A 23,565-nucleotide genomic window follows, 5' to 3' on the forward strand; every position below is an offset into this window, starting at 1 on the left:
AAAGGGTGGGGGACGATGCTTGAACTGTATGGGATGGCCCCATCTCAACGTGTTGTCCAACCACAATGGTAGACAATCTGGTAGACAATCTGGTAGACAATCTGTCTCTGAAGGCGGTCGGGGGGCAGCTGCTTTTCGTTCGGGCGCCATCTGGCGCCCGGACAGAGAAGCGCTGCCAGAGGAGGCTCCAGGCGAGGGATCCCCCTCGCCTGAGTATCGGCCCAACCCTCCACGTTGGTGAAATCTGTGAAGGATTTTCACCGGGGCCTTCAGGGACGAAGGGAACAGGGGAACAGGGGGCACTGGGTAGCCCGCCGGGAAGAAGATGGGGTGCGAAAGCACTCGCCCTGCAGATCATCAGATACGGGGACGAGAGGCGGGGCCGGCATGGGAATCCCCTTGATGGCCGCCGCCGCACCCATGATCTCCCCGAAGAGATCGGCCATCCGGCGCGGTTTCTCACGTTGGACGACGGTGGCGGTTGTAACCCGGGAGCGGGAAAAACCGGACGCCGAGTCACCGAAGGCATCGTCCAGGGAGGCGACGTCATCGACGTCGTTGATGCTGCCGTCGTCGTCCAGGTCAGGGGCCCCGGCCCTGAACAGGTCGATGGCCTCAGCGAGGTCCACCGAAGGGGAAAAGAAGAGATGCCTGGAGAGGATCCCCTCTTCAGGCAGCTCCCGGCAGGCGACACAGGAGACGGGGGCCGCCATAGCAGCCGCGGCGTGGTCGGCGCAGAGGCACCGAAAGCACGCCAAGTGCCCGTAACCCGGTGCCAGGGAGGCGGGACAGGAGGCGCATAGGGGCCCTGAAAAGGACCTAGCTCCAGGAGCGCTCTCAGGTGGCCCTGAAAAGGGCCGTTTGTCCAAGGCCTCGCCCGAGCCGCTGCCACCGGCTTGGGAGATCCGTTTTGTCTAAGTCATCTTAATGTATTCTCAATTTTCCGCTGATAAGCACAAGTGCTGAAAGAAAAGGGAGGATGAGCGACGGTATACACCGCGTTATATAGACACGATACCGTGGGAAATGTGGGCGGTGCCCACGCTGATTGGTGCATAGGACAAGCCCATAAGGCGAAGCCTAGACGGCGTAGCCTACATGAAATAGAACTTGAATACGCTCTGCCGTAGCGTTTCCGTCTACACTGCCAAGACGCAAAATAATAAACAAACATGTTAGATTATTTCCATGCGTCGGACCGTCAAGCTGCTCTGGCAGCTCTAATAAATTTACAGGAATCTTTCCACGAAATGTACCGGATATTTACAGATAGTATTACTGAACGGAGAAGGATCTGTAATTATGTTTTGGTTTTCGTGGCGCAGATAAGAGAAGAAGGAAGATTCTACGCATGCGCTCAGACACAGCGGTGTTATGTATCACAGCACCACCTAGCCGCCTGGCATTCCGTGTACCCAATCGAATTCCACACACTTAGCGTAACCGTATGCGTCTCCCTCAGGGGTGGGATACAGACTGATTTACATGTAGATCTGTTTCACCTCAGTTATATTTTTATTTGGCCTACGAAAAGCTTTTTATGCAGTCAATTCATCTGAACATTTTACTGTATTACAGTAACAAATAAATATTTGCTTTGTTACCTTTTCGTACTTGTGCACTGATTCCATCATTACATCCCTGAAAGACAGTCTAAACATTTTCTTACTGTAGAGTTTTTCATTTTTCTTATCAGTGCAATTATTGTACTGTAATTTGCCAAAATAGGTAACATTGGTGTATTGTCAGAACAATGTTGCAGCATCAATAATAGGTGTACAATATAACTGGGAAGCTTGGATTGTGAGTTTAGCCCATTGGGGCTCATTAGATAGACAAACATGCATTGTATCCTATTCTGATGCGATTGTGTCAATGCAATATTTATATGATATATTCGCAGTATTGTATTACAATATGACAACAGCCTATATACTAAATGTACCACCTAATTGCAACTTTCAAAAAGAAAGTTATTTATAAACAATTTTATACATTGGAATATGTTACATGACCTCATGGAGCCAAAACATATGTAAATAGTATTTTGATGGAAGTGTTTTGAATTTATCACACCAGTGTTTAATTGATGCTCTCTAAGATAAATTAATTTGATAGCTGTGTTTACTCTTTGGTGGAAAAAAAATCTGCTTTGAGTAAATGATTAACTCTTCTCAGGTTTGTGTTCAGAGTTTTGAGAAATTGAGCTATAGTTTCAGAAAACGTGTTTGAACGATTGAGGAAAAACTGTAAAAGGCCCCTGGTGTACCACCAGGTGTGAGTGTGATTAGCAATTACAACCCTTTCCTTTGCCTTAGGTTCCACCTAGATGTAGTCCACTGCCTAGACTAGGAGACTTATCTAGCCATCAGATATCTTGGTGGACACTCCCACCTGTGAAGTCACCAAGGCACAGGTCTGGGCAGATTTTGAAACGGCTTGTATTACACATGTAAACCAAAAAAGACACTTGCCTTGATGTAAATCAATTTATTGTTTTTTCCCATTCCTGGTCTGTTGCATTAACTTGTTCTGAAAGGCTGTGCAGACAAATTTCGTACCATTCTAGTAGAGGATATACCCCGGGCGGTTCTCATTTGGATGAGCTCATATTTTTCTGGGCCAAAGCGCCCGCCCCCCCCGCCCACACGTCTGTCTGCCCACACACCCAGCAACAGAAACGTGAGGACTGCCACAAAAGTACCAAAAAGCTGCCCCCCCCTTTCACTTCTAGCTTCTTGTCACCCACTTCCAAGCTTTTCCAGTGCAGTTATGCGAGTCAACTCTGGAGTGCGTTAATTTTCTTTCTTCTCTCTCTCTAAGTCTCTCTGGCCTTTATCGAAGCTGGCTTGGTGGAAGGGCGTGTCAATATCCACAGCTTGCAATGAAATCATCCTCGGCCCTTAGATTATTTTGGTTGGACGATAAGAATCATTGTTTCAAAGCCACTTGGTCGATGAATCAGTACAGAATACAGAAAACCCCTGCATTCTGAAAATACATCGCAAGGCAATGGCCTGATTCTGGGCTGTATAAATGCATCAGTACATCCATTTGTGATGGGTTGCAGTTCGCTTGAGGTTAGTGTCTTACATTGCAGATAACGAGAATGGAGTTCAATGAGGAGGGAACACGGCATACAAAGTAGGGGGTCGAGATTTCAGACCCCACCTCAGACCCCAAATACCCAAATGTCTATTGCTAATGATTTGTTAGTAACACCACGGTCACAATAATCTTGTTGAGCTGAAGATCCTCCGAAGCTATATAAAGTTCCCTTACTGAGGGTACCGTATTGTAGAAAGCATAGCTGGGAGTGAGAAAAGGCATTTTTCAAATTGAAAAGATATATACAAAAAGATTATAAAGGTCAGTGTCATGTGCCGTATATCTTTATGAAGTCTTTTGTGTGTTTGTGTCCATTATCTACAAACCAACAAGCTTGTTTTTGGACACAACCCAATACCAGATCAGTACCAATACCAATACCAATACCACAACCCAATCAGCATTCCGGGTGTCATAACCTGCTACAAAGTTGCAATGCCGCAGGACCAATCAGTTAAGTCACTGCGGTCTGCCAGATGTTAACTCTTCAAAGAGCCTTTTTTTCTTCTTTCTCCATTTATTTAAGGTCACACGTCGCCTCCGACACACGCACGTCATGTCCGTTCCCTAGCGTAGTCACGGGGCCGGTGGGTGGGGTGAGCGTTGGTCCACCGACCCCACAAGACCCTACCCTGTCCTCCGGGGACGGGCTGATGGGATGGGTCCCGCCGCCAGCAGCCGCCCCGCGGAGGCTGGGGACTTGGACGGGGATGGGGACGGGGACGGGGACGGGAACGGGGACGGGGGGGATCAGATCAGTGGTAGCCTCCGTTGAAAGGCTTATCGTACATGCTGAAGTCCTCCCTCACGGCGTCGCTGGCCCCTGGCTGCTTGTAAACAGGGTTGGAAGCCTGTTGGGACAGGATTGGTGGAATGAGTGAGATTGCATCGCTTCCTGAGAAACTTGTACAAAACAAGACAAAACAAAAAAATTAATAATCAGACATTAAATTGACAGCTATAAAGAGGAACGTCAAATCTTTTGCGGTCGGTCTCTGACAAGTTCCCACCCCTCTGGCTTGTTGCTTTTTCCCAGCGAGAAATGAGCCACCAGTTGCAGCAGTGCCATGTCTTTTTTAAGAGAAGGTGTTACGACTTTGGTTCAGGTCACAAGGATCGATGTGAAAAGCCTTATTTATGTTCACACTCCACAAATGATTTGTGCCAGTTAAAGGGGCGCTTGTCTGAAAGAATATACGGGGTAGTCCAAAATTGTTTAAGAACCACTGCTTTGCAAGGTTCAATTTAAAATATTTAATTATTGTGATTTGCTTTTTGTAGGTTGTAGTTTTCCTTCCAATAGTTTGACCACTAGATGGTGCTGTCCATGTATTACCTCTTTTTTGAATTTACCTCCATTTTAAATCGCGTGTATGAAGGAACTGGTTCTTTGGCACTGGAAACTTAATGTTGAAGAGCAGATCAACAGAAGATGGCAACTTGGTAGATCGGTTGAAATTTGATGGTTCAACATGCATGTGATATGTGACGATTTGAATGTGTAGGTTCCAAACAATTTACCACATATTATATTCTTAGTCACACACCTTTCACTAAACTCGAGAATGGGGCATACGCTCAATTGATCTCCTCTTCCGAAAAATAACAGTAAATTGTATTCAGTCTGCACAATTTATTAAATTACCTCTTACATTTTGGCTAGAGAGTGTGACTTATAAAAACAAAAAATAATCTGAATGAGAAACAACTTTAAAAGGCTCAGTATTTAGTTCTAAACATAAGTGTTGAACAGCTCTATATTCCGACAGCCCACACTGATCCACAGTGTTTGGTCAGCTACATGGGCCCCCAGTCCTGTCCTTCTGCAGTAAACAGGAAACTCATTTCTCGTGTCCGTGTCCCACTTTCATCCAATCAGGGGAGTCACCTCCACAAAGACGTGTTCCTTTCTGCGTGCACACAGGCAGGCAGCAGAATTTTAGTGTTGACTGAAAGTGGCAGAAAAGGTGAAACTACAATTTCCCGCACTCCTATTAACACTAGTATCGTTTAAACTACCAAACACCCAAGAGATAGACTGCTGAAGAAAATAAAGAAGAAAAAAAAGGCACTAGGTAAAAGAGACATGAGTCACGCGTTTATGGTGACGTGGGGACGGAGGGGGGAGGAGCCAACTTCTAATACTCTGAATGAGTTAGCCAAAACGATGACAACGCCGGTAGCGCCTTAAATATAAACATTAGAAGGTGGTAAAAGTCGGGTTCTTACCACCTCGTATCGCGCCCGGCAGCGAGCGTTCTGGAACTGTGCAAACGCCCTGCGGTCGTGAACTGTGATGGCCAGTTTCCAGGCGGCTAGCAATATGATTCCCACCATCAGGATGCTGCCCACCACCGCCAGCAGCACCATGAGGGCATCTGGACCTCCACCACACTCTGAAGAGGCAGGAGGGCGGAGAGGTGACAGAGTCAAAGAGTTAATAAAACGCACTTCTCGTTAGAATACGAAAATGGTCTGGGATCAGCTGAGAAGGCCCTTAATATGTGGTGCCTTGGGCCCTAACTATACTTGTTACGTTACATTACAACGCACATCTGAGAACTCTCTGTGGCAGCCAACTGGAACAGCCAGAGTTTATCTTCATATTTTATTAGTGGTGACTTCGGGTTGCACTGACCTGGCTCTTTCAGGGCGGTGAGGATGGATTTTCCGTTAGCGTGCTCCGAGTACATGAACTTCATAACGCAGTCGTTCTCCGACTTGTACAGGCACAGCACGCCAGCCGAGTCGTCCGTGTCTGGTGCGGGGAGGGAGGAACAAACAACAATTACACGATGACTAAGAAATCAGTGGACAAAAGAAGCCTGGGCCCCAGATTCTGGATGCCCTTGTTTTCAACCAGGCTACCTCAACCAAAACATTCAGAGCCCACAGGGACTATGAGGTCAGCGAACGCAGTCCAAACACGACAGCCCCCCCCCCCCCCACCCCCCCTCAGTCCAATCCTCAATTCCTGCAGCTCTTTTTCAAGCCAAAAATCTTCTGGTATGCACATGTGGAGTCCATTAGGGGACAGCATCACAGTAGGCCTAGCAGGGAATGTTATGCCATGAGCTCAGAATTGGGTCAGAGCCAATATGGAAACGCTCTTCGATTCCGCCTTTGTCCTTCTCGTGGTTCGTGGCCTATCTTCAAGGTCATGGCAGCCATTGCTGTCTCCTACAGGGCCTGAGCCCGTATGGCCTGCTGAACACATTCCCAGACATGATGCTGATTTCTCCCTTTGGATTGGGAGGGAAGTTCGGGAAGCTTTCAGAGATTCTTGGGAGGACTGCTAGCAAAGCACCATTTGTATGAGATACACTAATAACACAAATGCTATCCTAGTGTTATTATCCTATTTGATCCTTTTATCCAACAAATATATCAGAACTATATCACATGTCTCATACAAAAATGTATAGAGGCCTACATATTAAAAGATGTTCTACATATACATAGAATTCATTGTTCAATAACTGATAAATAAACTGTCTATATAGTTTTCAGATCAAATAAGATAAGGCTAGGACTTGACTAACAACTTGCCAGCGCTGCATGCATGTAGTGGGCGGGGCATACCACCTATGGAGAGCGGAGGGGGTGACGGTGTCAAATGCCATAATTTAATGGAGTGGCTTCAAGTGACCAAGTGCACGGTTTGGCTGTAGCTGCACTTGCAGGCCTCATTGGAGGTGTCCAGACTGCCACGCGCCAGATAATAACATAAACACCAAGGAGGGCCTGCCTGCTCAGCACAGAGTCGACAACCTCCCATCATATCTAATAATAGTGCATTCACCCGCAATCGGGTTCGCTTGACAAAAACAAGAACAGCTCATCCTAAACATGATCCGGTGCCGGCGCAGGTTCAAAGGGAACCAAGAGCCGACGGGTTGACACGAGAGGACTGGTAATCATGTGCCATGAATCTTGTGCCCTTTAGCAAAAGATAATTGGTTAGCACACCATAGACCATTGTTATTATAACGAGAATAGAGTTTGTGAAGGAACAAGAGAGCACAAAGGAGAGAGGCCTTAAATGCATTCCTGAATGTGCAACGCATGGAATCACCTTGCAGAACCAAATAAAAAGTTACTGAAGTAGTGTGTACTGTAGAGGCTTGAAGTGTCCCTGGCGGATCTCTGTCTGATGTTACGGATGAGGCTAACCGTGTTTTTGTGGCGTGTGTGCGTGTGCGCAAGTGCAAGTGGAGGCCAGTTTGAACTCACCCAGTGCTTCCACGGTGATGATTTCATCCTTGCACAGGCGTTGACAGGTCTGGTTGTCAGCGAGGGGGCCAGAGTTGAACAGTCGGCACTCAATGCACTCCCTGCAGGGACACAGAGCGCATCAGACCTGCGGAACCGCCACCACTACTCTGTTCGTAGAGGAAGACATCAGTGATGCACAGAAAATCTTTCTTTACAGTCAGACAGACAGACAGAAGGGACGAAGGTTACTTCTTAAGGTAGGTCAAAAATTAAATGGATCTAGATACATCTATGGGTTCACTAAACTGATTCTGGTATCCTCAACCTTATGCAGATATTCAATCTTTAAAGTCTTCTGAAAAAGACCAGATCAAGACCTCAACTTTCGCAGGTTAATAACCTTTGTTATTTGGGTCAGCAGTGGCAAAGGAATTACCATCTCCTCTCATGTACTTTGCTTCTAATCCAAAGCAACACTGTTTATTCATTCAGGAAGTAGGCTGTCTTGATCTAACAGATATTAGATAAGTGTTTAGCATCAAAAAACAAAACACTTTATGCACCATGATCAATTGCCAGTAATAGTTGGAAATTCAAATGTTTTTCGGTAGACTTCTAATGAATACCAGAATTCTATCAAACGTCTTTCGTTATTAGGCAATCACTGCTTGTTAGCATCATACTGACAACTACAATTACTAAGTGTCTTGGCCTACAACAGCATTATGACGTCCCTATTTGTACCAAATGGAACATAGCCTGATCGCAACAGAGTCTATACTAATGAAAAGGCTGTACAATGGGTTTATCTGATGGGAAGGATCTTCTCAAGACCATTGTTTGACTATTAATTGGTTTAGGTCAACTTTTGGCCATTATTTTTCTCTCAATTACTGTTTAGTATTTGTACGGCAATAGTGCAGGGGCCAGGAAACTGCCATGCTGTCATTTCAGTTACCGCCATGTAGCCAGAATTACCTTTCGAGAGTCTGTGTTGACATTTTCTACATTAATTCGATTAAAAAAAAAATATATATATATATTTAAAACATATAGTCCGATTTTAGGCTTTGCCATAACTCACGCCTCGTTTCCACATACGTACATTCTCGTATGCGATCCAACCGTCTCCGACCGAAAGTCTATTCATTCCTATGTGATTCTCCGTAATGTCAGTTTTTCCTCCGAGACTCCTCCCCTCCGTAAAATTTCTGTCTGGTATGTCCGTAAAATACGTTAAAAAAATTTAACTTTCGCCGTTGTTTTACGGAGATACCGTATGAAAGTACAAAACATGTAAGTACCTGGCAGGCCAAAATCCCCACCGATCTCTTTCCAAGCCTGGTTGGTTTTGTTTTTATCTCTGTATATGTCGATCCTCATGTTCCAAAGTACCGGTCTCCTAAAAACGGCCATTATCATACGCTCCCCCATCTTTTGTCTGTAAATAAATTCATGTCCGTACGTAAAACACTAGCGACTCCTTCCGTACATTTACGGAAGCACGGATACGAAAAACATACGTATGTGGAAACGAGGCGTCAAGGAACGGATCAACCAACAGACCCCCCCAGACTCTGAGTCAAGCCCTGGAGCAAGTGTTGACTTATTTACCCAAAATGCCTTGCATTCCACCACATTTGACACAGAATTAACCTGTTCAACCCCTCATATAGATCCTTAGATCCTTCTCGGAGGAGCTCGAACCAAAGTGAACAGAAGCCCAACGGTCTCAACAAAGACAAAAATATACCAATCTCTAATTCAGCGGTTCCTAAACGTTATACGCCCGTTTCCTCACAACGTCATTAGCAACCACAACGCCTCCCAACGCTGTGTATTCAACACCACATATATCTGATCATTTAACCCAACCTGCGAGTAACATCCCCTTAAGCCAGAGAGCCCCTACCTCTTGGTGCCGCAGGCGTCAGGGCAGGTGGGGCACTTCTCACAGGTGTCTCCGAAGGCCCCGGGCTCGGAGCAGTGGCAGTGGCCACACACGCAGTGGCCCCTGCCGCTGCACAACTGGCCGTCGTCGGCAAGGCATGAGGTGGTCTCCGTGGAACAGTTGCAGTTGTCGCCGATGTAGCCGGCGTGGCACTTGCATTCCCCGCAGTGGCACTCTCCGTGGCCTGGGGCGGGGGGACAGGAGGCGGCCGGTCATGGTCGGGGATCGTTAGCAGTAATTACACTTCAGACGTTGCACAGCAGGCAATTTTATGTTTAGTGCTAAGCCAAGACCCGGAACCCAGTTCATCCAAAAGGTGTGTAGAAGTATTGTTTAAAGAACGGTGATTTGTTAGATAAATGTAGGATGCAAGACATAACCAAAATGGTAGTATGGTATGGTAGTAAGTATCAGGATAAAATTCAAAGTGTAAACGCGCGCGCGCGCGCGCACACACACACACACACACACACACACACACACACACACACACACACACACACACACACACACACACACACACACACACACACACACACACACACACACACACACACACACACACTTTATGGTTTCCTTTTCCTGACGTAACCTCCTAAGGGTGCCTCACTCAAACTGGGGGTAGTGTACAGCCAATGCAACCGTGTTGAGTGTCTCCATAGCAACCGCCATGGTCATTCAAAGCACACCTCTACAGCGAAATCACAGCCCCTGGAGGTAATGGTGTTTTCCCAACCCCTTCCACATTTTCCCTCCTCCTGGCTCCAGTCCAATGAGACGGCTAAAAGGGTGTGAGCTCTTCAGACAGCACGGTGACCTACCAGTCAAAACACTGATTCGTCCCACCCTGTCCTGCGTGACCACGGTTCATACAGCGGAAAAACCACCGACATGAATCCATGCCACGGTAACTTGGTGGCCGTGTTGTTAATAAGGAGGCCTGCTTCGCCCCCCTTGGTCCGTGACCCATACAAAGAAGGCCCTCATTCAGTCGCTCTCCAGCATTGAGAACTGGGACCAACGTGGAAGCTAACTGAAGGGACAAGGGCGTATTTTGTCAAGGCCAATCGTTTGAGAGATGTTTGTTTATGTAGGCTTTTGGGCAAGCAAATTAAGCAATAAATATATGCCTGCTTATGGCGAAAGGTGACTGGGTCAGGTTGAGGGTTAAAAGACACAAGGAAGGGATACTTAAACTTTATAGGAATGAAAACTACCAATTCACCAAGTGGCTCTGGGCTGCCGCACGGTTTAGTTTCTATTAAAATAAATTCCACAGGCCATCATTAAACTTGGGTTTGGCTGGACAATCAAGACAAATACTGCAACATATTTCAGGTGTTAGCTCAAGACCTGGATGTTAGCTTCTATTAATTACATGGGGCTTATTACATTACACATTAAAAGCACACATCTCTACATACAATACACAACATGACAAATTATATAAATGAGATTATTTAGGAGAGATGGAAGAGATATTTACTGATGGCAACTGCAATGACGGCAAAAATAACTTTAAAGCCAGCTCTAGACTTGACCAGCAGCCAGTGTACTTGGGGATAATGGGAAACAGATCGCTGTACCGCTTAAAGTCACACAGACACTGAAGGAGAAAAACCACTTGCAGACACAGCTGGGAGGTTACCATAACCCAGACCTATTACACAATACACTATCTGGAGATTATACAGACAGAGCTTTAACACATAAAGGCCTTTTTTATATACATGTAAAGATCTTGCCTACTTAAAAGGGTACATTGAGCCATTTAGTAGATGCCGTTATCCAACTTAAAATCTATTGGCGGCTGTAGACAATTAAGATTTAATAGTAGAGCACAATAAAATGGAAATGCTTTTATTTAAAGATGAAGAGTTTTTTCCTCACTACGTGGCTTAAAGCACCGCTCCCAAAATGGGTCCAGTGCTAGGCGGTTGCATGACCAACTGGGCTGTCTGGATGAGTCCCAGCACTAAGGTCATGGGAGCATGTCGTTACCAGGATGGCAGGGCTCCAAGGGAGTCAATGAGGAAGAGCTAGAGGCGGTTTTTCTCTTTTTGAAAATCGAGGCAGGGTTTAGGTGGTGTCAAGTGTCAAACGTCTAGTTGTCAAACAAGATGCTTCAAGGTGTGCCTTCAATATTCCTTCCTGCTGATGGTGAGATTATTGTGCAGGTGGGCACAAAAGTTACACAACAGTGACATAATTTCACAATAATGCGTTTTTCTTGTTGACGTTGAAGCTGCAAGTCCAAAATGTCAACAAGTGTATTAGTCCTCTGTCACCTGTTATGTTTAGCTCTCCTACAGTTTAATGCCATCATATAGTGATCAATACATCTCTTAGTTGACCTTTCCACTTGTTAGCTATAATGCAAGCATTATTTTACATGATGAATTGTTAATGAGTTAATCATTTAAACGTGACATATTATGATGGATATGGACGAGGCCAGATCAATTAGAACTGTATGTCAACAAACTCTACAGACCGGTCTGTCCGGTCACTTAATGTTAGCAGAACAAACGCGACACTTCGTTTAGCATTTGTGATCCTATGAGCCTGGCCCATTATTATTATTATTGTCTTGATCATCATCTGTTCCTTTAACGTCCACGACCAGAAAGAGAAAGGACAGAGTTTGAGCTAAGCACGCAGGCTTTATGGAGTAAGAGCTACACCCTTAAAAACAGATGAGTGCGAGAATCAGGTTTATGAATCATCCTAACTTTGTTAAGTTACGCAATTTCCCTCTTGCTTTTCCGCCTATCATTGTGGTGTCCCCGACATCACCTGATGGTCACTTTAAGTGGGCAGTGTAATGACTAACTAAGCCGTGGTAGTGGAAAAGGAAATTAGGAATGTGTTATTTCTGCCTTAATGTGACACGCATCCGGTCGTGAACTCTTGAACCCTCTCCATCCCTTTCTCCACTTCTCGGTGCGTGGAGGTCGCCGGGTCAATTGATGTCGCACACCCATGCTGTGGGGCAGGACAGGATACAGCGGTCAAAAAAACTAAAGACAAACGCACAATAGAGAGGAGACCAAAGTGACATGGTTCAGACCCAAAACGCCGAATCGGCTTCCTGCAAAATGGAAATCATCCAATTGCATGTGTGGAGGCGGGTCTAACTGGGATCCGGTATTTAACCATCGCCGGTCACCAATGCAGCACTTCAACACACAGAGGCACAAGGTGGAAAGGAAAACTGACAATTCAAACACTTCTATAATGACCTATGAGGTGAATAACAGTAGCAACTGTTTGGAGAGGTTTTGGAACATTAGCGTTATGTTAGGGCTGTCAACAATCATGTTTATGGATCTAGGTAACTATATTTGTTAAAAACATCATCAACCCGATTCATTTTATCAGACACATTGCTTTAATTGTCCATAAAATGGATCAACTGTTGCTCTCTCGTCATGGGCATCACATTTTATGTGCTACGGCTTTAAAACAAAATGCAGATAATCACAATCTCACATGGCCTGATGCCTAAAAAACACAATCACATAGCCGTTACGCTGGTCGTTACCACGTCTGGAACCTGCAGAACAACAAACCCGTTTATTGGAAGGATGCCCCGTCCATGGCATGAATCACGTCCAGAGCACAGCGCCTGACTGATCAATAACAAGCCAACAAAAACACGGATTGTGAGAGCTCTTTCCCATCAGCCTGCTCCATTAGTCAAAGGTCCGCAACACTGTCCCCGTTCCTGGGAGCAGAGGTGACTCATGTAACATTTCATGAGTTTGATTTGTCATCTAAGCCATAAATTATATTGCACATTCAGTGTTCGCGTAATAAACAATCTGGGGCATAGCTGCTTTGCTGCTTCTGTGTTAAAAGTATTAAAGTCAAGTAGTACAAACAACTCCAAACTTGATTTAAAACTGTATGAAGGGTTTTGAGGATCGAAGGCTGTTTTAGTTAGAATGACTACCCGGCACAAAGAAACAAACAAAAATCAATCAAAAAACAAGATCTACTTTTTATCGTGCGTGTTATCACCACATTGTCAGCATTCTTGTAGCTGTTGGGAACCAAACGACCCCTTGCAGAAGCCAAAGCCCATGGACTGGACATGATGAACCCACTGACCCTCATTATAAATAGTGGGCTGGATGCACTGGTGGTTGCTGCACGAAGGCTTATTTAAAAGCAGACCGCACTTCACAGTACTAGGAGGAACATTGACTCCCCAGTGCCTCCCAGTGTGGACAGAGAGTTGGGGAGGGAAGGCTGAGACAGAGATAGAGACAGAGAGAAAGAGAGGGACGGAGACAGGGTCAGAGAAAATCAAAGCAAGACCTCCTCCCCTAGTGGTCGTGGAGCTCAGAGCCCCTTTCTCAAGCGGATGTTTCTGTGTGCAAACTGTGCATGCATGTTTCTGTGACACTTAAAGGTCCAGTGTAAACAATTTAGAAGCATCAAGCGGTGCGGTGCTAATTATAATGCTCCACACAACGACGTACTAAAAAGTTGAGTTGCGTTAGAAAACACTCCATAGAGGTTATTCATGGTAATAAAGTGACATCCTCTCTGACTTTGTACTGAAATTACAAAATATTTTTTATTTTAGCGGGAAAATGAGCTGTGGCCTCTCTGACTTGGCGATAAAAATACGTTCCTTAAAGATCCTTCTCTTTTCTATTGGATGGAGCATTTAACTGTAATCTGCATTAATACTCTGTCTACCCAATCATGAGGTCTTGCAAACCAAGCCGTTCTTTGGCTTTGTGGGATCGCTGCTATTTTCAAATTTGAAGGTTAACAACAGGACTACCAACTGTGTCTTTTGTGCATCTATTTCAGTTTTAGGGGATTGCATGCATTACATGATATGTTATTATGGCGCAAAGCCCCTCCCTTCTACTATGAAGGATTGTGAAATACTTCATTCCAATGACAGCTTTAACAAAAGAGCTGTATCGCAACAACCACACGTGGTATTTCCACAGCGCTTTGTTCGATCTGATTACAGGCCCTTGTGTTGGGTCACGGCTACAGAGGGCTGGCTCCAAGGGGACATCTTTCTAACCGTTATTGAAGACGGAGCTAAGAAAAGAGGACTTCTCTATTTTAGTGTAGTGTTTAGTGTAAGGGAAAGCTTGCCCTGCTCAAAGAGTTGTTTCAAGGGCAATCTTTTAATCGCACACGCAGACAATGCACAGACGCGGGAGGATGGAGTCCCGCAATCATTGGTTAACCTAAAAAAGTAAGCCCTTCGTGCCAACGGCGATGGAAGGAGGAGTGATACTTTGATGACGGCGAGGAGAAAAAACACTAAGACAACTGCAGCAGAGACTGTGCTCTGGGTACTGTCAGAGATAGAGCAGGGGGTTCCTGTACACACAGGGAGTTAGAAGTCCATGCCCATTTTAGCGGCAGATCAAACTGCAGACAAGGCATTCTACTGGATCCCATGACTGACAGGAGAAAAATAGCTGACACATGAAAAAAGAAATTACCACGAGAAAACCAATAAACGATACTTCACTAAAAACGTCAATGTCATAAGTTTCTTTGGTTCCTCTTGGACTTTGGGCTACAGTCGATGAGACTCGTCTTTTCTTTTGTTTAGACTAACTGATGTTTTGGACTTCAGCTTTGCTTATGTTAATCTAGGGTGTTTACACCAGCAGTAGTGGCTAGTCATCACTGAGAACCATGTCAATGCAAAAAGGCGTGCAGCACAGAGACATTCTGTCCTATAGATAAGACAACAGGCTTGTCGGGGGCCACTCTCTCTTCGCATCCCAAGGGCCCAACCCCGTCTTCCTTTGTTGCAATGCCATCAGCTGCCTGGAGGGAGATTATAATGGTGAAATAAAAAATAAAAAATTAAATCAATTCATGACAGACAAAGCGTATGCAAATAGATTCTAAAGGCCCATTTTGTACCAGATAAACATGAACGTCTTGAACGTTAAAAGGAGGTGATGCAAAGCAGCCAGCATCTGCTGAAACAAACCCTTGCCTATCCGTCATCAGAGCCCAGGGTCTCCCCAAACCCCACAGGAAACCCCACCAGCCAGGGCCGGGAACTGAACCGTCAACTGACATCCAGGCAGAACCGGCTGGAACAAGGATGGCAGTCAACATCGTAGGCCGTGACGCTGTCCACACCCACAGCCACACCACCACGACATGTGTGTGTCTCCTCGCGAAAAATGGATAGAAAATAGAACAAGGGTTGGGCAGAGAGGGAGTCTGAGTCTGTGAATGGCTTGCATGAGAAAGCCTCGGTGGGTTGAAGGATCGTTTTCAGTGGCTTTTTTGTCTGCACTGCTGTGCAAAATAACAATAGAGGATTGTATTTTCTGTAACACGGCCACACACAGGCATACACAGACACAAATACCAATAACACAAATCGAGTTGAAGTCTGATATAACGCTGTTCACCGAGCATCCCTGCGAGACATGTCAATCGATACGCTCTGCATTTTAATGGTGTCAGCATTGACCAGACACATAATACAAACACGACAACCTCCATCCCCGTGGTTCTCCCGCTCAGCAAAACCTCCCAAATATGCGGGTGGTTGAAGATATGCAGGCCGAGACAAGCTCCCCAGTGTGCACGCCTGTCATCAGAGCCAAAACACACAGTCAACAGTGACCCAGCCCCAGATACCAGGACGGAGGGCAAGGTTAAGGTGAAGGTGTCGTGTCTTTGTACTGCTTATACCTTCACCTTTTAAAATACCTAGTCTGAAGACCTCACTGCAAACCATGTGGTGCGTGGACCTTGTGGCGGTGGTGGTGGATTTACACAAATTATCGTTATTAAGAGCTGTGATGCCGTATTTCTGGGGGGGCTTAAACATAGCAACAAAGCCAACATCGTCGACAGACAACGACCATTAGAAGCCGTGAAACCAATGTTTACTCTGGTGTCGTCAGTCTGCTTCCTAATAGACATGTGTTTCACCAGCCGTGCTCTCCCCGTCATAACTCCATGAAAATTAAAACCACACACACACACACACACACACACACACACACACACACACACACACACACACACACACACACACACACACACACACACACACACACACACACACACACACACACACACACACACACAAAAAGACCCATGTAGTGTCACAAACAATTCCTGGGGAGTACCTCGGTCAACACACAGCTGATATTTGTTTAAAGGGTTTGTCAGATATTTGGTTTGTTTTGCTGAGACCGCATATAGTCAGGTCTTTTGTCTGTGCTGGGGGAAGGGGGTAGACTTGTGATGTGAAATGGTGGAAGTGGTGTTGTTGGTAGAGCTAGGGGTATTTTTGTTGATGGTTCATGATAAGGGCCAAAATAAAAAGGCTAACCAATTCTGATGGCACAGAAGGCCATCTCTCACTGCTGTTTATTTGTTCAGCTAAAGCATCGCATTCATCACAAGAATCTCAGAGATAATTTCAAGGGCCCACTCAGTTGATATGAGCCTCTATTCCATATTCTTCAAACTCTTTCTTTTGGTTTTGGAAATTACCTACTGAAAGGAAAGCCCTCATGAAACCATGCATGTGGATTGAGAAACAGGTCATTATTTACACTAACAGCTTGGGTAATTATCCAAGCGTTTTTCCATTCTCAACACCTCAGTGTTTCAAACAGCTGCTTATAAACAGATATACGCACACTCTGAACAGCAATTGCACGTTAAAAAAAAAAGTGTAAGAAATGCAGAAAAACAAGGCATAATTTAAAAGTGAAGATGAAATGAGATTTTCCAAGCACAGTTGTATCACTGTATCAAACAACAAAAGGAGCATTGTCTTCCCAAAACACAGATGCAAACTCACCCAAACAAACAGAAACGCACTCAGTGTTGGGGCACATGGAACAACTGTATGCTGAATGCAGTCTCACTAAAAGGTAAGCCCTTCACAGCCATGAACACTTCAAACATTAAAGCGTTACTATCCATCTCGGCCGGTAAATAAACAGCAGGAGAACTACATCTCCATCTGGATCCCACTCCTCAGCACACAACCCGGCCCAGGAGCTCTGCTCTTGTTTGTTGTGTTACCATCTCCTCCTGCTTCAGAAGCCTAGAGTCCACACACCATGCAGGCAACAACAAGCAAGCAAGCGAGCGAGCTGCTTTTGAACAGCTGGGGAAATAAAGGAGAAAAAGATTCACAAATGGATTCAACAAGGGACTTTGGTCCATGGTTCTGTTTTGGGAATGGAATGGATGGGAGTGGGGGGAACCACCCAGAAGCTTGAGCCGACCATAAGCGTGCCTGAGTGAACAGACAATACAATGAGTGCGATTAAAAAAACATTTCAGCAACACACAGCTCTGTGTCAAGCACTGATACTGTGAACGATTTATGCACAGTTTATACACATTTGTATCTATTTTTCCTGTATGCACGGGGCAGCACACCGAGAGTCAGGCTTTATACAGAGCCATAGATTAGACCACTGGCCTGGGGTCAATGACCTTACATCACTGGTGTGACATTGAGGAAGAGGCACAGCCCCTGTAAGCCCAATCACGTTAGCAGCGTGTAGCAGCTAAGCGCCTCGCGGCTGAAATGTGACCTGGTGCGATCCCTTCTTTAAACACAATGGGCTGCCAGAGCTGGCCGCCAGAATCCCCTTTCTGCGTTGCATTCTGCTAAATACTCCTGACCTCTTGCACTTTTGTGTAGCTTAGCATGATGCTGTCGTCGACTGCACACTGGCAATTATTAAGCACGGCCAGATGAGAAAGGGCTGAGTGTATACGATAGAGAGAGGATAGAGGAGAGAGAGTATAAAGGGAAAAAAGAGGTAAGTGAGTAATGCTTAATCTTAGTTCGACTACCAGGAAACACCTTGAAGTTGTTTTTTTTCTACTTTACTGGAAGTATTACTACCTTAAAACTGGGCTTAGGGTGTTGGTAGGGTTTGAGGTGGGGCGAGACTACCTGATCTGAAGGAACAGGGGGGGGGACGGTCAAGTTCAGTCATGTCTAGCCTCCACAGAGGGCTGTTTACCTCCAGGGGGGCCGGGGATGGGGCAGGGGGGGAGGGGGGCGGAAGAGGGAACTGAAAGTTTTCAGAGTGCTATATCAGAGTGCTATTGATGGAGCAGAGGCCTATGGAGTTGCGGTTTGAGTCCGGACACAGTCGGTAGCTCTTCAGGAAAATACTGGATATAAGACTTTGTGAATGTTCTGTATGTATACTGTATGAATGCAGCCCAATAGGTGGTGTAACGTCCACATGGCTGACATTATGAAATGAAAGAGATCATATACCTTTCTGATTATATCAAGAGAATGAGGAATGAGGTTCTGTTTGACATTCTGCCTCACAGCTGATTATCATGTCAGGCCCTCATTCAATATGTATAGTTTAAGATGTTCAAAGAAATATCAAGATGTTTAAATAATAAATAACCAACAAAATGGTCACAATTTCAATAAATCACCTTTAACATGTTTCATAGACTGCGCTGTAGCGTCTTCTCCTTTGTAATTAGTGTGGAATGAAAAGGCCTCCGAGGTCGACAACGGGACCAGCCTGCCAGGAATCAGCCCTGAACATACACACTAATTGCTTCACGTTCTTCTAAAACCACAATAAAGACCAATACAAACCACAGCCAACCAATCAAACACACTGCAACGTAGAAGTAGTAAAGCAAAAGCTCCCAATTCCAAAAGTTGGATCCAACTGACTTACAGCCGCCCGACTTAAAGGCTTAACCTTAATTTATTAAGAGTGTTGGCCCTCAAATCTCTACAATCGTGCGGCATTTCGTGGCAGATTCCAGCCATTAGCGCCGTGGTTTGAGGTGTCAGAGGGAAATAGCAGGATGGAAGTCAGCCTACGCATACGGTTTGAAAAGGGAATGAGCTGTGTTTGGACATGTTGTAGCCAGCGCTACTGGGATCAGCTGAAACCATAATCCATCGCACCCGTCTATGGCTGGAAGGCTCCATCTTCACTCTCAATGAAAGACAGACTTGTATGAATTATCACTGTTGTAAGTCAAAGGTCTGTCTTCCCCTCCCAACACACACTCCAACGTCAAGGAAGTCATCATTCTTTTAATGTAGCCTGGCATGGCACAAACACAAATCAATACACACGCCACTTGAAATGACATACAGACAGACAGACAGGCAGGCAGACAGACACAGAGAGTGGGGTAAGTGTGCTTCAAAGTGTGCAAGAAATACAGCTGTTCTATTTCTGTATTTCTGTACGACCACTGAGCAGCTGTCTGAGATCACCGTGTAGATCCAGCTGCAGTGGGCTGGGGAGATAATTGTCATGGTGTGGCAAAGGGGAACTGGAGCTCTGCATGCATGCCTCCACTGGGAAATGCTCTCTTAGGACTAAACATGTCTGCTTCAAACGAAGCGTTGACGCAGACCACCACAGCCACGTGCGACTGTGCCAGATACTGCATAGCTGTATGTCCTCATATTCATTTTTCTTTTTGTGTGTTTAACATTTGTTTTTCCATTAGACATTCAGTTCGCTTTCCGGTCACAGGGATACAGACATAAACACAAAGAGACTACTAAGAGTGTTGTGAAGCAGCAGTGATTCAGTACATTTCCATGGGTGAGGCAGTTTCAATTGTGGAACTTTCCATCGCTTGTGTATAGACCGCAACATCAAGGGTGCTGCTGGGAGAATGAGGAACCATGTGAGAGAGGATGAAGTATCGGGACATGGAGGAGAGTCAAAAAAAATGTCATCACAAAATGTCAAGAAACAAGCAAGTAAGAAGTTGGGCTCATTTTGAGACCCATCTTATCGTTTTGTGTTGGGGGGCTGAATCAACGATGAAGAAAGATAAGAACTAATTTCATTTCACTGATGCTGTAATTCATTTATGAAAAGCTTTCCGGCTGTGAAATTCACTTTTCCTGCAGGATTACAGCAAGAAAAAAACAAAGAAAAAACTATCAAGTTCCAGCTTATCAATATGTTTCTTTTAGCACTCGAGTCGTTGTGATCAAGACAAGCCCTGTTGTAACTAGTGTACAACAAAACAGTCTAGATCATTTAAAAAAGAAACCTCATGTCGTCACCACACACCACATATGCACATCATGCATGCATGCCCCACCACCCACCCACCCACACCCACACCCACACACACTGCGCGCCGGGACAGATAGGAACCACAGCTGGGTATGGCGTGCGTCCTGCATACTCCACTGTGTCCAACGTGTCCGGCCTCCTGCTGTGTCCTCCCCTTCAACTCTATTCCACGCGATATTGGAAAACCTGCAAGATGAGTTGCTGCTAAACACATCAAATACCGTGGCCCTTAAAGGTTAAAGACGACGACAGCGCTGCAACACAATAAACTAGGGCCCCGGAAGTAACAACCAAGCAGAACTCTAAGCAAGTTCTGCTTGGTTAGAGTTCTGCAAGTCCGCGGCATCCGTTGTGCACGCCAGAGACTCTCTTTGAATAAGCATTCCTTTGAAATATCAACAGAGAAATGGCAAAAATTTCACTAAGGAATATAAACTGTGGTTTTAAAGCGCCAATCATCTTTAATTCAGTTTTCATCTGCAATTAAGCAGAGACCAGGTCAACTCGGACCACTGTGTATTGGTATAGGAGAGGGGCTTTGGCACACTGCAGGCCAGCTGTCTCTCTGTAAGCTGGCATCCATTTGCCTTGGCTCATGCTAATGCTGAGGCTTAAGACCCACTGATGCAGGACTCGACATCAACGTCTTTTCTTTAATTCTGTTTAGGGGCTACTGCCACCTTGGTCATTCTTCCATCAGTGTTAGAATGCTTCAGTTTACTTATCTCAAAGACCTCACAAATTGAGTGTTGATGTTAAACAGGCCCTCTTCAGAGTAAAGGTCTCCGAAGATAATGGCCAGAAGAGGTTTATGATGAGATTACAATTTAGGAAGACAGGGAAAATGCTCAAATTTGCAGAGTTGTGAGAAAATGCATCCTGCAGGTTCCCTCTTTGCATAACCAGCTGTGCCTTAGAGCACTTTACCAGTCGGACATGGACAGGAGCCCGACTTCCCAGACGGCAACCTCAGTACAAGTGGGCTGCTCTCGACGGAGCGTGACCAATCACGGCTCTGCTCAACGATATTTAACACTTTACATGTTTACCAGGATGAGTGACGAAAGGCTGGCCTTCCCTTCCTGTGAGGAACACGATCAGACCGACACTGTGTACTATACAGGCCGCACTGTGGTAATAATTAACTGATTAGGAGAAGTGAAGGGAGGCAGTCGTTGGAGGACTACCGCTTGGTGTCATTAGGGGCTCATTACTGGGCACGCCATGCTGAGAAAGGAAAGTAACCAGAAAAAACAGAGAGAGGCTTCCAGAAGGAACTGGAGTGTTAACATTTAATGACCGTCTATGGATCACCACCAGCTTAGAAACAAGCAGCCCTTCTATTACGGGAACGTTCAGAGAGGTCCAGCATCGCTTTATGTTTCGGCACCGAAAGCACCAATCGGCTCTGCATGGACAAACGGAGCCAGGCATTGTGTGAGAGGAGCTGGCCCCCGGCTAGTACAAAGCGTTCTCTGTGGTTTCTGAGGCACATCTATTGGCTTGGGGATGAGCCATGTCCCCCCCTCCCCTCCCCCCTCCCCCCTGCCTTCCCTCCCTCACCAAAAACACACAGATACTCTGCAGAACTGGCCTCAGCACACAGTGATGGACCCGATGTTCTGGCCGGAGAACCGGCCTTGTTGGTTAAGTATGGCTGAGCAGATACACCAAGCCAACCAGCCTGTGGAAAACAAAGACTTGGACCGGACTGTAGGGAGGCCAACTGAAACACGGACGGCTTAGAAGGAAAAGTGGGTTTCTAGAGGCCACTTCTTCACATGCATCTTTTATTAAGAGAGTATTTGAATGCTTTGGGGCGAAGAAATGAAAGCATGGAAGTGTTTTGACAAGTGTGGATCTCTGTGAAGCGCTGTTTCAAATAAACTGCACATGCATATTAAAAAAACATTTTTTCAAGACAAGAACACAAGCATCCATCAACAACCCGTACTCAAGAGTTTAAAGAGCAAGAGCTCCTTCGCTGTCACCGCCACAAGATGCATTGCAAGGCCCACCAGATCAGAGGTGGCAACTTTGAGCTGAATCAAGTCAAAACACATCCCTTTCTCACAGTTACCGAAACAAAATAACTTTACAAAACAGCTTCCCAAATTGAAAAGGGCGATGTGAAAACAGAGCACTCAAACAATACTCTCCAGCCCTCAAAACAGCCCTCAAAAACCACGGCACCAAACCCCGAAAGGAAATTGAAGAAACTTTGAGAAGGATCCTGCTTATAGCATGGCTAGGCCTGCAATAAGTGCTGTGTGGGCATATCAACAAAATAAAAACACTAATTAAATGAAACTACTAACTTTCAGAATAGATCAGAAGACTCAAATCATTTCAGCGAGTGCAAGCAGACATGCCCAGAACATGTTTGAACATTCGATTTTCAATAATGATTATAACCTACACTGTTCCTCAGATTTCATGCATATCTAGAACTTTTATTACCTTCACATACCATAAATACCATAATCCCCATAAAATCATCTTTAGCGATCAAAGCCAAGACAACCTTATACTTCACCGCCCCACCACTTAGAAGAAACGACTCAACAAAACAGCTCACGAGTTGAAAGACCATAGCCTTCCAGCTCTCTCTTTCTTCCTCTCATACTCCAGCAGACTCCATCATTCAATAACCAGACAGAGCTCAGCTCCCAGAGAAGACTGCACCCTGGGGGGGGGGGGGCAAAGCACAAAGCTCTCCTACCTGCGCAGAGGACCCCCTTGTGGCGGGCGCACGAGAAGTCGTCGCACTCGCAGAAGCTGCCGTAGACCTTGCCGAACTCCGACTCGTAGCACAGGCACTGGTTGCAGCTGCACTCCCCTCGCCCGCTGCACATCCGCTTGCCCTCCGCCTCCCTGCAGGCGCCCAGGGGGTTGTTGCCAGACTCGCCCTCCTGACACTCACAGTGGGAGCCCAGGTAGCCCGGTTCGCAGTAGCACTTCCCGCAGGTGAAGGTACCTGGATCCGGAGAAGGGTTGGACTCGGTCAATAATGGTAAATGGTAAACTGCCTTTTTTTGGAACCAGAGGCCACCCAAAGGGCATTACAATATTGCCTGACATTCAGCCATTCATGCACACATTCACACACTGATGGCGGCGTCAGCCACACAAGGCAACAGCCAGCTCGTCGGGAGCAGTTAGGGTTAGGTGGCTTTCTCAGGGACACCTCGACACCCAGCTAGGAGG

General features: G+C 45.8%; 1 protein-coding gene across 2 annotated transcripts in view; it reads right to left on the minus strand.

The window, feature by feature from the left end:
* Window positions 1-2,475: 2,475 nt before the first annotated feature.
* itgb5 (integrin, beta 5) overlaps window positions 2,476-23,565 on the minus strand; it is a 34,527-nt gene continuing 13,437 nt past the window's right edge. Inside the window, exons 11-16 of one of the 2 annotated variants that reach the window (XM_030343673.1) lie at window positions 23,081-23,335; window positions 9,236-9,458; window positions 7,342-7,442; window positions 5,747-5,866; window positions 5,341-5,504; window positions 2,476-3,959 (exon numbers count right to left, since the gene is read on the minus strand). In XM_030343673.1, the coding sequence (XP_030199533.1) occupies window positions 3,864-3,959; window positions 5,341-5,504; window positions 5,747-5,866; window positions 7,342-7,442; window positions 9,236-9,458; window positions 23,081-23,335 (959 nt within the window). In that variant the 3' untranslated portion in view covers window positions 2,476-3,863. Of the gene's footprint in view, window positions 3,960-5,337; window positions 5,505-5,746; window positions 5,867-7,341; window positions 7,443-9,235; window positions 9,459-23,080; window positions 23,336-23,565 lie in introns of both variants that reach the window. The other variant, XM_030343672.1, reaches the window with a different exon arrangement.

Source organism: Gadus morhua, chromosome 20, assembly GCF_902167405.1.
Source record: "Gadus morhua chromosome 20, gadMor3.0, whole genome shotgun sequence".
NCBI lineage: Eukaryota > Metazoa > Chordata > Actinopteri > Gadiformes > Gadidae > Gadus > Gadus morhua.